Raw genomic sequence first — 13,429 nt, 5'->3', positions numbered from 1 at the left:
TGGCCACCAATGGGAGTTTTCAATGTAATTGAAAACCTTCCAAAAAATTGCGCCAGCGCCCTCCAAATGGTGTCAAAATGCAGCATTTAAACAGGAAAAGCCTCCTCGGGCTTTTTAACAGTAAAAAAAACCCTCACAGGAAAGCCCCACACAAAAAAGAAAAAATGCAGGCCAGATAACACAGTCCCCTCAGGAAGGCCCCTCCCCCCTGACAGCGGCAATGTTAGCAATGCAGCAAAGGGAAAGGAGCAGGGAAGGGAGGAGAAAAGGATCCCCGAACCCCAGGAATGCCCAGCCGTACCAAACCCACCGAAGCGGGAGGGACTGTACTTAGCGAGTCCTCGCTCGGATGGGTGACGCATTCCTGACAGAACTACAACCGCAATGGAGGTAGCTGTCGGCCTGGTCCACTGTACACCACAGCCCAGTTATATGTGGACCTCGGAGCAAAGCTCACCGGCCACCCCAGGAGTCTTGGGGTATGGCGTGGCAGACCCAGCCTCTTTGCAAAGGTGTGCCAACGCTTGCTGGTCGGACTGAGTAGACTACAAGGATCTATATTATCCAGCCTGTCTCTCAGCCGACAGTTGAAAGAAGATTCTTCAAGAAAAAGTAACATAAAATAAAAAATAAAAATAACATTTCTCCTCAGGGCGCTGGGCCCAAAGGGAGCCATACGTCCTTCTCCTTGCTAGGCAGAACGAAACTGAGGCTGCATACTGCAGGGAGGAGGGTTATTTCTGGAGAGAACGCCCCCTGGGCGGGGCTGTTCAACTCTGTTAATGTAACATGCATTTAATTATCCAACATGTTTTTGCCTAGTCCTCTCCTGTAAACAGGGAACATAACCCACTTGTCAAGATTTAAGGAGCCGTGTCTGTCCATGGACGAGAAGAGAAAAGTAAATTGCAAAAGTTGGATGTTCCCAAAAGTGCTGTATCAAAGCACATTAATAGAAAGTTATGTGGAAGGGAAAAGTGTGGAAGAAAAAAAGGCGCACAAGCAGCAGGGATGACCGCAGCCTGGAGAGGATTGTCAGGAAAAGGCGATTCAAAAGTGTTGGGGACTTTCACAAGGAGTGGACTGAGGCTGGAGTTAAAAATAATCGTTAGTTGCAGCCCTACTTATCAGTACATGTACACAGGGTTGTTTATAGTCCTTTCTAGGCAGTTGTGTTTAGCAGCATTTTTTGGAACACAAAAAAATAAAAATGGGTTCAGGATGGATGTTGAGAGGTACTTGAAGCGCCAAATGCCTGAAACAGCCTGTAAACACTGCAACTCGCGTTTAGCAGCATTTCGTTTACAGATGTTTTTCATTTTAACAAAAAAAAAAAAAAAGCTTCTAGACGCAAGCGCGGCTAAGGCCCCTTTCACACCCGTGCGACTTCAAAGTCGCGTGATTTTACCGCAAATTTGCGGACGTGATTTTAAAAAGACAGTCATACGACTGTGGACCTGACTCTGCCCCACAACTTGAAGTACTACTGCAATAAAGCAGGGACGCGACTTTGATCCCCCAATAATTAGGGGGAACTCCACACCAATTTAAAAAAAACGGCATGGGTTCCCCCTTCATGAGAAAAATCCCCCCCAAAATCCATACCAGACCCTTATCCGAGCACCAGCCCGGCCGGTCAGGAAAGGGGTTGGGGACGAGCGAGCGCCCCCCTCCCGAGCCGTACCAGGCCGCATGCCCTCAACATGAGGGGGGGGGGTCGGTGCTTTGGGGCAGGGGGGCACTGCACCCCCACCCCAAAGCACCTTGCCCCCATGTTGATGAGGACAAGGGCCCCTTCCCGACAACCCTGGCCGTTGGTTGTCGGGGTCTGCGGGCGGGGGGCTTATCAGAATCTGGGAGCCCCCTTTAACAAGGGGGTCCCCAGATCCCGGCTCCCCCACCCTATGTGAATGAGTATGGGGGTACATCGTACCCCTACCCATTCACCTGGAGGAAAAGTGTCAAAAAAATAAACACACTACACAGGTTTTTAAAATCATTAGTCAGCTCTGGGGGTCTTCTTCCGACTTCTCCACGGGTCTTCTGACTTCCGGGGGTCTTCTCCGCTCTCTTTTCTTTGAAGCCAGCCAGTCTGAAATCCATTATTTGGATCTCAAAGTCCGGATTATTACCTCTACTTTTTTTAAAGTGACTGACCGGAACTCGCTCATTCCAATAAGCAGTTGTCATCATGGCTCCTGGCTTAGGGCGGTTCCTAAAAGTCAGTACCTCAGGCTCTGTAGGAATTGCTCTGATCCCCATGAGTTCCTCGAGCAAGCAGGAGTGCCGACGAGTCGGTTCTTGGAAAAAGGATATCAGAGGCTTGGATTTATTGATTAAAGTCTTATATACCTCACGGCTTGAATATCGACACCGATGTAAATGCATTTATAAATAGTGCTTGATGCTATATAATGTATTTGTGACACCTGGTTGTGACATGCAAGGATGGGCGTTTTTTCGATTTTTAGTTTTATATTTTTTGCCTTTTTGTTTTTCACATATGGGACTCAATTATATATTTGTGATATAGAATCATGAATTTATTTTTACATGGTATATACATAATTGATTAAATTTTCACGTATTGGGTGACTAGGGTAGAAATGTGATTTAAATTTTATTTTTCCCCCTCTTCTTAAATTAATATTCTTTTTATAATAATATTTCTTCCCCTTTTCGAGGGGTCTACTTATTTATTTATTCTCATTTTCCCTTAATAATTATCACCTTTAGGGTCATTGGTAATTTGTTACCATTGGCTTAATATACACACTGGTATAATTTCACCATTGTTAGTATTGGCTTTATTAGCTGCACAATATATTGTATGGTCACACATATACCGTTAGTATGGCAGTATAGACACTAAGTTTTAACTAGTGGTTCACGTCTAATGAAATATTTGCTCAGTATTAGGTGAGTAAAATCGTTTTTTCTCACTAGGGGTCGCTAGATAACAGCACGGCATCAGGATACTTTTACCGGTGCTTGGGTTTATTATTATTTTTGGTCGTATAAGGATTAGGGAAGTTTTTTCCTTTGTTAGTAATCCGCTTGTTTTTTTACCTTATTTTTATGCTGATTAACTTCCCTTTGGATGAATGGCGCATAGCTATCTCTGAATAGTGAGTTGTTCCAGAGCCGTTGAGGGCTGGATTAGCCGTCATTCCCATAGTGAAGATGGTGTTTTTTTTCTTGCCATTTCCTTGCACGTCAAAACGAGGCATGGCTATTTATTGCGGTGAGTCAGTGTACTGCCCATCCCCATTGAAAACGTCAACGTATGACGAAACGCGTCTGGGATGGCGTACAGTGACGTCAAAAACGGTAATATGCTATGGTCCGTTTTTTGTCATTTATGATCCACGGACCACATGTGTGAAGGAGTTAGCAATCCTACGTCTGGATGATACATTCCTGGGGCATCTGGATCCTGTGTTGTAACCCACGGACGGAGACCATATCTCTCTAATGTGGTTTATACCTGTCACTTTGGTAAGCGGCTTTCCATGTGGTGGCGGTTCTCACGGATGTCAAAAATTCACTGTGGTGCCATTTGCCTCAATCGTAGACACCAACAAGATTTAATCATATATTGGGACATTATTCATATGATGTGTTTATGTGTCGGTTATTTGGATTGATTCACGCTTATTATCTATCTAGCCTTGATTGCTAGCCAATTACTGCTGGCGCAGGTTTTTTTCTTTATTTATCTTGTTTGTATTTATAATCACTCAACTGCACCCTTCTGGTTTATCATTGCCTTATTGTTTTTTTAGTTAGGTTAGCACAGTTTTGTACTACTACTCTTTTACTAGCGGCAGCCAGTCCCGGTCTTCCTCGTCTCCTTCTCCTTTTCTTCCAAAGTTTACTCGACGCTCCCTCCCGCTGTAATGCCGGGTGTGCGATGCTCCGGGTGGTGACGACATAATTACCCTGCCTCCTTATGTCGTCACCGCCCGGAGCATGCTGGGACTGTGATGTCATAAGAGGCCTATATAAATCGTTGCGCGCCGCACTCTCGGCATTACAGCGGGAGGGAGCGTTGAGTCAACAAAATCCATAATGACATGATAGCATCATGCAGTTGCTGCAGATTTGTTGGCTGCACACCCATGATGCAAAGCTCCTGTTCCACCATATCCCAAAGATGCTCTATTGGATTGCGATCTGGTGACTATGGAGGCCATTGGAGTACAGTGACCTCATTGTCATGTTCAAGAAACCAGTTTGAGATAATCTGAGCTTTGTGACATGGTGCATTATCCTGCTGGAAGTAGCCTTTACAGAAGTTATAAAGGGATGGATGTGGTCAGCAACAAAACTCAGGTAGGATGTTGCATTTAAAAGATGCTCAACTTGTACTAAGGGGCCCAAAGTGTGCCAAGAAAATATCGAAAGAAATATTAAAAGTTGATCGCACTCCAAGGTGTAGAGCAGTGGTTCTCAACCTGGGGGTCGGGACCCCCTTGGAGGTCAAATGAGGATTTGCTAGGGGTCCCCAAAACCTGGGCTGTTCCTGAAGCTTGCGGCCGCCCACTCAGCCTCTTCAGAGCCACCCATTCACAGCATAGCTGGGAGGCAGAGACTAGAGGTCAGCTGACTGGTGAGGAATGTGAAGTTGGAGGGGCTGGATGAGACCCAATCCTCTGATTTCAGCATAGGTGTCACTGCTACGAGAAACCACAAAATCGGAGACACAGTGAGTAACACTACCTGTGATTAGAGTTGCCTTTAAAAGTCCCCACTACAGTTCTCAGATCAGCAGATGACCTTGATCAAGAGCACCTAAGTTGGCTGATCCCAACTCCCCACTAGCACTGCCACTGATCCCAACTCCCCACTAGCACTGCCACTGATCCCAACTCCACGCCAGCATAGCCACTGATCCCATACTCACCACCAGGGAGTAAGAGAAGGAATAAAAATAGAGAATACACGGAAGGGAGAGGAAAAGGAGGGGGAGAAACAAAGAAAAAGGGAGAGAAAGAATAAGAGAAAAAAAAACAAGAAAGACACCTAGAGAGGGATGGGGATAACAAACAAGAAATTAGGATAGAGAGAGGTAAAAGTGAAAGAAAGGGGAACAAAGAGAAAGAGTGGTACATCCTAAAATGTACTATAAGGGGTTTTAATATTGTACGAGTGGAAGGGAGCGCTAAATGTCCGTGGGTTAGGGGCGCAAATTACTTGTCTTGCCTTGGGCGCCAAAAACCCGCGATAGGAATTTAGTTAGGGGTCCCCACAACTTGGGACGTTTTATCAAGGTGTCACAGCACTAGATAGGTTGAGAACCACTGGTGTAGAGGAATAAAAGGCAACTTTATTGTAAATTTAAATCCATGTGGATATCATCAATACAGACACAGTAGAGATTGGCCCCTTTTTACAAAAAAAATTCGCTTAAATCATAATCTGAAAATATCCCCCACACCATTACACCACCACCAGCCTGAACCATTGATACAAAGCAGGATGGATCCATGCTTACACGTGGCCAGCGAGTGTCGATTTACACGTTTCACATTGGGGGGGGGGGGGGGGAGCACAAAAATGTGTTTTTACACCTAATGGCACTTAGTCATAACATATCTATAACTCATTCAGAACATTGAAATACTTTCAACATATATCATTAACAACAACTGAGCATGATGGGCATTGGGCATGAAACACTTCAACAGGTCCAGTCTCTCTAGGTTGCTGTGATGAGGTCTTGATTTTTTCAATTCACAATTAAGAGTTGGCTTTTTATTTCAAACCAGTGTGCGATTATCCTATTCTACTTCACCTTCGTCGACATAAGATTACCAAGATTAGTTTAATTTAGCACTTCTTTTGTTACACTTATGCCTACTCAATATATAATGTCAGCATTTCACCAACAGGCATGTTGTCAGTCTACAACAGTATAATGCTGGATTCACACCTGTGCATTTTGCAGATTTGCACTACAGTCCATTTAACATGGTTTCCTATGGAACATGTTCTGTAGTACAAATCTGCAAAATGAAAAAAGCACAAAAATGCATAGGTGTGAATCCAGCCTAAGGCTACAAAACTTTAAAGGAGTTCTCTGAGCTAAAACTTTTAACCCCCGCTGTGCCCGGGCTGTAAAACTATACAAAATAAACCTTCACTTACCTGCCTACGATCCCCCGTTGTTCCCGATATCGCCGTCCCGTTCTCCGGTCCCGGTCTCTTCCACTTCCTGCGGGTCGGTGACTCACAGTGCGCTCAGCCTATCAGCGGCCGCAGCAATGTCCCGTCGCGGCCGCTGATAGGCTGAGCGCACTGTGAGTCACCGACCCGCAGGAAGTGGAAGAGACCGGGACGGCGATATCGGAACAACGGGGGATCGTAGGCAGGTAAGTGAAAGTTTATTTTGTATAGTTTTACAGCCCGGGCACAGCGGGGGTTAAAAGTTTTAGCTTAGAGAACTCCTTTAATTTTGCTTTGGACAGAGGTTTAACCGGTTTTCAGATGTTTGAATGAGTCTGAAGCGATCAATTTACTACTTAGAAAATAAAAACCATATGATCAACATTCAGCATCTTTTGGAAACCTGCATACATTATGTATGGAGTTACAGAATCCTCTGGAAACCTACACATACATTATTTACATGTATGCAGGAAGTTGTCAGCCCCCACTACTTTTCCTGACAATCCTGGACAAGGAGAAGAAAACCTCAGTATATTACAGTTGTATAGGCAGGAGACTCAGGATAACCCGTCCTGTTCCCTGTACACTTTCTGACCAGCGGGAGCACCTGGAAGCATCCTCTTATTTAAGAATGACTTCTGCACCTCTCTGATATCTGTATGTAATATACAGTTAAGTCCATATAGATTTAAAACATTTTTTTTTTCTTTTATATGTACAATTTTCAGGCATTTACCAAAACACATTGCTGAAAATGCACAATCAGGTTTAATTTAAGGGTATGTACATCCAAATCGGAGGACAGGTTTAGGAATTTCAGCTCATAAGAATAGCCCCCCCTTTTCAAGGGACCAAAAGTAATTGGGCAATTGAATCAAAAGCTGTGTCATGGCCAGGTGTGGGCTACTCCATTATTTCTTCATCAACTAAGCAGAAAAAAGTGTCTGGAGTTGATTCTAAGTGTGGTATTTGCATTTGGAATCTATTACTGTGAATCAACATCACGCATTCAAAAGGAGCTGTCCATGCAAGTGAAACAGTGTAAGGCCTCGTACACACGACGGGACTGTCCGATGAAAACGGTCCGCCGGACCGTTTTCATCGGACATGTCCGCTGGGAGAATTTGGTCTGATGGCTGTACACACCATCAGACCAGATTCAGCGGGGCGACGTGCGCGAACCCGGAAGTTCAATGCTTCCACGCATGCGTCGAATCACTTCGACGCGATGCGCGGGTTCTCGGGCCAGCGGACATGTCCGATGAGTCGTACTGACCATCGGACATGTCCGGCGGACAGGCTTCCAGCGAACATGTTTCTTAGCATGCTAAGAAACATTTGTCCGCTGGAAACCTGTCCGGTCGGCCGGAAAATTGTCCAGTCGGCCCTACACACGAGGCCTAAGGCTTCAAAAAACGACAAAAGAAATTAAATCGGAGAGAGAGCAGCCAAATCAATATTTTGATGCATTCTGAGGAAAGAACGCACTGGTGAGCTCCGCAACATAAAAAGGCCTGGACGTCCATGGAAGACAACAGTGGTGGATGATCACAGGAGTCTCTCTATGGTAAAGAAAAACCCATTCACAACATCCAGACAAGTGAAGAACACTCTCCAGGAGGTGGGTGTATAATTGTCAAAGTCTACGATCAAGAGAAGACTTCACGAGAGCAAATACAGACCACAAGGTGCAAACCATTCATAAGCCTGAAGAATAGAAAAGCCATCTAAAAAGCCAGACCCGTTCTGGAAAAGCATTCTTTGGACAGATCAAACCAAGTTTATTCTGTACCAGAATTATGAAGAAAAAAAAAATGTGTGGAGAAGAATTGGAACAGCTTATGGTCCACCACACACAATCATCTGTAGAACATGGTGGGAGCTTGCAGTGTGAAGGCATGGGCATGCATGGCTTCCGGTAGAACTGGGTCATTGGTGTTTATTGATGTGACAGAACACAGAAGCAGCTGGATGAATTCTGCAGTGTTTAGAGATATACTGTCAGTCCAGATTCAGCCAAATGCAACAAAGTTGTTTAGATGGCGCTTCACAGTACAGATGGACAATGATCCAAAACACACCGCAAAAGCAACCCAGGAGCTTTTGAAGGAAAATAAGTGGAATATTCTGCAATGGCCAATTCAATCACATGATCTTAAACCAATGGAGCATGCATTTCACTTGCTGAAGACAAAACTAAAAAAGGCAGACCCACAAACAACTGAAGACAGCTGCAGTTTGAGCCTGTCCCAGGCAAGGAATGATTATATTATAATACCGTAATTTCCGGCGTATAAGACGACTTTTTGGATGCAAAAAAATGCATCCAAAGTCGGGGGTCGTCTTATACGCCGGTGACAGTCTCTGTGCTGCGAGCTTCCATGATTTAAAAGCCACTCCTTCTCAGCGTGTCCTGTGATAGGCGGAACACAAATCTTCCCAGCAGCGCCTCCGTTCTGTGTTCCTCCTATAACAGATGCCTTCTCATTCTCGGACGAGAGGACGTCCGTGATAGGCACAGAACAGAGGCGCTGCTGGGAAAATGTGTGTTCCGCCTATCACAGGACACGCTGAGAAGAAGGCGCGGCTTTCAAATCATGGACGCTTGCAGCAGACGGAGACTGTCACCGGCCTGGAAACAAATCAGCAAAACATGAGTGATGGCACTGTTGGCACAGTGGGGGGCAAGTGATGGCATGTAATGTAATGGCACAGTGAGATTTGAAAAAAGCCTGTTTCTGTCAGCGGTTCCGGCTACCCCTCAGCTTCCAGAAAGACTAGTAGGAAGGGGGTAGTCTTATATGGCGAGTATATCCCAAAACCAACATTTTTCCTGGAAAATTAGGGGGTCGTCTTATAGGCCCAGTCGTCTTATACGCCGGCAAATATGGTATATATATATATATATATATATATATATATTTTTTTTTTTTGTGTGTGTGTGTCTGTATACCATTTGATACTTATGTGTCCCCCAATAACACAGTAGCTGGTGTGTGGAACTAAAGCGTGTGGCAGAAGATGCAGTCAAAAGGGTCAGAAGATGCTAAAACACTCTGTTGGTTGACTCAGCTCTGCATAGAACAAACCCTGAGGCCTGGGCAACAGGACAGGTTAGTATTAAATACTCATCTTTTGAAGGCTCCCCCCCCCCCTTTTTAATTTCTATATCTGTAACAGATATAAGCTACAGTTTCAGATAGCATACACCGCTACTACGTACTTTTCAATAAAAATCACTAGGGGAGGAGCCTGTGTTACCTTATGAACAATGCAGTTTTTTTTTTAACTTTACTTTTTTTTTTTTTAACAATACAGTTTTAATGAAAAATAATAGGCGCTGAAGCAGCCCGTCTATTCTATATAGTGTATGCAGGACTTATTCCACCTGTTCCTAGGGAAAGTGACCATGCTTGGGCCTGGCAACTGGTCACTCAGCCACTTAGTGTTGCACTTTGAGGAGCCATACCTGGAAGTACCAAGTACATCTCTGGGCTTCAGTTAATCCTCTTATGTAAATACAAATGTTTCCTTGTAAAAGTGACCTACATCTGTAGCGTACACTACATAGTAAAAGCCAGGATATAAAATAGTCAAGTAAATAAAGTTGATAGTCTTTGAAATGTGTACCTACATTGTTGCAACCAGTAATTTGTATAGTTACTGTACAAATTAAACATTATTAATTATCCCATATGTAAGCAGTGTAATGCCTATGATTACCGTCACTACTCAGTTTCTTCTTGACTGGGAAGATCTATAAAAAGTATCCAGATAAACACAGATGGCACTCATCCATGCACAATTATTGCATGCGTTAATAAGTGCCTGGCAAACAATGTTATCTTTTGGCAGCAGGATTATACGTATATCTTTATAACCAACCACTATTTATAATCTAAAACAGACCTTCTGAAAGATTCAAACCTCTCCAAGAGAATTTATAAGAACTCCAACAATACTTTTCTCTTTTTACCTTTACATAAAAAGGTGACCAATTTTCCCGACCATCTAGGAAACTGTATAATGCCAGCTTTCCAGAGAACTAAGGCCCTTTCCCCATGGGGCACACTAACAGATAAATGTCAGCTCTTTTATAAAAAGGGAAAAAATAAAAATAAAATCCCAGGCATACAAGAAGATAGGATGATAACCAACCTGTAAATACACGTCGTTTTGTGCTTATCTCACTTGCAACACGTACTTCTGTGCACAATTTCAGCATCAGTAGCATGGTGGCGATCATAATGATACTCTGCCATAGTAATGGGGATTCAAAATGGCGTCCAAACCTGAGATAGAAATGTTGACAGTCCAAATTAGCATTCCAAGTCATGGTACTCAAACACCAAAATGACTACACTAAAACTCTTTCTGTAAATTCAAGTGAATACATAATCTCATCCAATAATGCACAGGATGTCTTGTATCTTATTTGCAGTGTGTCACATGTGGTATTTGCATGTAGATTGCTCCACTACTAGCTTGTGGGGGTTATTTACTAAAGGAAAATCCACTTGAGAGTGCAGTCGCTGTAGATCTGAGGGTGACATGCAAGGAAAATAAAAAACATTTTAGCATCCACATGATTGGATGATAAAATCAGCAGAACTTCCCCTCATTTCAGATCTTGCCCTCAGATCTACAGCGACTGCACTTGTAGTGCAAAGTGGATTTGCTTTTAGTAAATGACCCCTGTGTCTCATCGCTGAAGAAAAGAGAATTTCCATTAGGGAAGCTAGGTATTGGGGTTGGGGGCCTTAACCACTTCAGCCCCGGACCATTTGGCTGGCCAAAGACCAGGCCACTTTTTGGCACAGCAGCGTTTTAACTGACAATTGCGCGACGTGGCTCCTTTCTTTTGGTGGTATTTGATCATCACCTCTGCAGTTTTTATTTTTTGCGCCATAAACAAAAATCGAGCCACAATTTTGAAAAAAGTATTATATATATATATATTATATATTATATATATATATATATATATATATATATATATATATATATATATATATATATATATATATATATATATATATATATATATATATATATATATATATATAAAAATGTTTATTTTTTTTATATTATATTATATATATATATATATATATATATAAGAGATATATATATACACCCTTTTTTTTTTAAGCGAATTTGTTCTCAGTTTAGGCCAATAGGTATTCTACATATTTTTGGTAATAAATAAAATAATATCGCAATAAGCGTATATTGGATTGGTTTGCACAAAAGTTAGTGTCTACAAAATAGGGGGGTCGTTTTATGGCATTTTTAAAGTGGAGGTTCCCCTAAAAATAAACTTTTAACATTGCATTTCCCACATTAATGACAATTAGAATCGGCTGGTTTGATTTTAAAAAAAAACGTCCGTACGAACCGTTTCCTATATGCCTTCTCACCGCCGCTTCCGGGTATGATGGTGGGGCTGGGCGTTCCTAATTGATGGACAGGCATCCGACCGACGCATACATCGCGTCACGAGATGCCGAAAGAAGCCGAACGTCGGTGCGCATGCGCCGTATAGAGCCGCACCGACGTTCGGCTTCTTTCGGCATTTCGTGACGCGATGTATGCGTCGGTCAGATGCCAGTCCATCAATTAGGAACGCCCAGCCCCACCATCATACCCGGAAGCGGCGGTGAGAAGGCATATAGCAAACGGTACGTACGGACGTTTTTTTTTTTTTTTATAAAACCAACCGATTCTAATTGTCATTAATGTGGGAAATGCAATGTTAAAAGTTTATTTTTAGGGGAACATCCACTTTAATATTCAATTTTTTTCATGACTGCCACATTATGGCAGACACATCGGACACTTTTGACATTATTTTGGGACCATTCACATTTATACAGCAATCAGTGCTATAAAAATGCACCGATTACTGTATAAATGTGACTGGCAGTGAAGGGGTGAACCATCAGGGGGTGGGAAGGGGTTAAGTGTGTCCTAGGAAGTTATTCTGTTAGGGGGCGTGGCTACATGTGACATGTCACTGATCGCTGCTTCCGATGAGAGGAAGCAGACGATCAGTGACATGTCACCAGGCAGAACAGAGAGATGCCTTGTTTACAAAAGACATCCCCCCGTTCTGTGACTCGATCATGGGACACCGGCAGACAGCGAGTCCACAGGCACAGTCACGGAGACCGCGGCAGCCCGCTAGGGGGCAGGATTAAAAGCAATGTGTGTGTGATTATATTATACATATATATATATATACACACACACACACACACACACACACACACGGCTTTGCCTGCCCGTGTCATTCTGCTGACGTATAGCTGCGTTAGGCAGTCGGCAAGCGGTTAAAGGGTATTTCCAGTCAAATTTGAGAAAACCCCCACTATATGTTTGCCATGTGTTTCCCTCCACATAGCATACCAACAACATTTTTTTTTATTTTTTATTATTATTTATTGATTAATTAATTAAATTAATTAATTACACATAGACACACTTCTTACTGCTTACCCTTTAGAGGTTTCTTAGGAGAAGGTGTCATGGCTGATTCTAAAGCCCAGTACCCAGAGCCTATATGGCCATATGTCAGTCTGGTGGTGTGAGCAATATGATGCAAACTGAATTTGCATGCAGACTGCCCTAGGTAATACCCACATGCAACGCTGAGCCTCCATGATTTAAAGAGCTAAAATCCAATTAAAAAAAGGGTGAGCGAGGGACAGTAGGGCTTAAGAGGAAAGGGCAATATGCTGCTAAACTTCCTCCAGCAATCAAATGACGTGGGCTTTGACTTGCTGCAGCTTCTAATGCACACTGAAAAGTTCAGAGTGTGCAGCGAAATCAGGGTAAGCAATTTCAGTATAGGAGAAGAGCATGTAAAACTAAGCAAGACTGAAGATAAGGCTGGCATTCAGCTTTAACTGCGACAGCCAACCTGAAAGACTTCCTTGTCAATCCCATTGCTGCTGGTAACCTATTTTACCTTGAACACCAATTTATCACTCATGTGAAATGACAGGCCATGTATTCTTAATACCATAGCAACTATGGGAAAAGCAGCTCGGACTTGCCCAGCAGTACTTCTGAGCAGGATTAAAAGGTGCAATGTGTCACACAGTGTGTCAGAATATACTGCAATGTCAGTTTCAGGTCATTCGTTATGTAAACCATACCCATAAAAGAAAAAAAAAAGGGGGGGGGCGATTACGCTTACCTTTCTGGCAGCAAATTGTTAAAGCCCTGCCTGTCGCTGCTCCCTGGCCACTGTAAG

General features: G+C 43.2%; 1 protein-coding gene across 3 annotated transcripts in view; it reads right to left on the bottom strand.

The window, feature by feature from the left end:
• Nucleotides 1-13,429, bottom strand: part of SLC66A2 (solute carrier family 66 member 2) — a 175,518-nt gene that overhangs the window by 124,116 nt on the left and 37,973 nt on the right. For all 3 annotated transcript variants that reach the window (XM_040353845.1, XM_040353844.1, XM_040353846.1), the window contains exon 3: nucleotides 10,330-10,463. In XM_040353845.1, coding sequence (XP_040209779.1) covers nucleotides 10,330-10,463 — 134 coding nt within the window. The remainder of the gene's footprint in view (nucleotides 1-10,329; nucleotides 10,464-13,429) is intronic.

The sequence above is a fragment of the Rana temporaria genome, chromosome 5 (genome assembly GCF_905171775.1).
Source record: "Rana temporaria chromosome 5, aRanTem1.1, whole genome shotgun sequence".
Classification (NCBI taxonomy): Eukaryota; Metazoa; Chordata; class Amphibia; order Anura; family Ranidae; genus Rana; species Rana temporaria.
The sequence above is the reverse complement of the archived record's forward strand: the minus strand, read 5'-3'. Positions and strand labels throughout refer to the sequence as shown.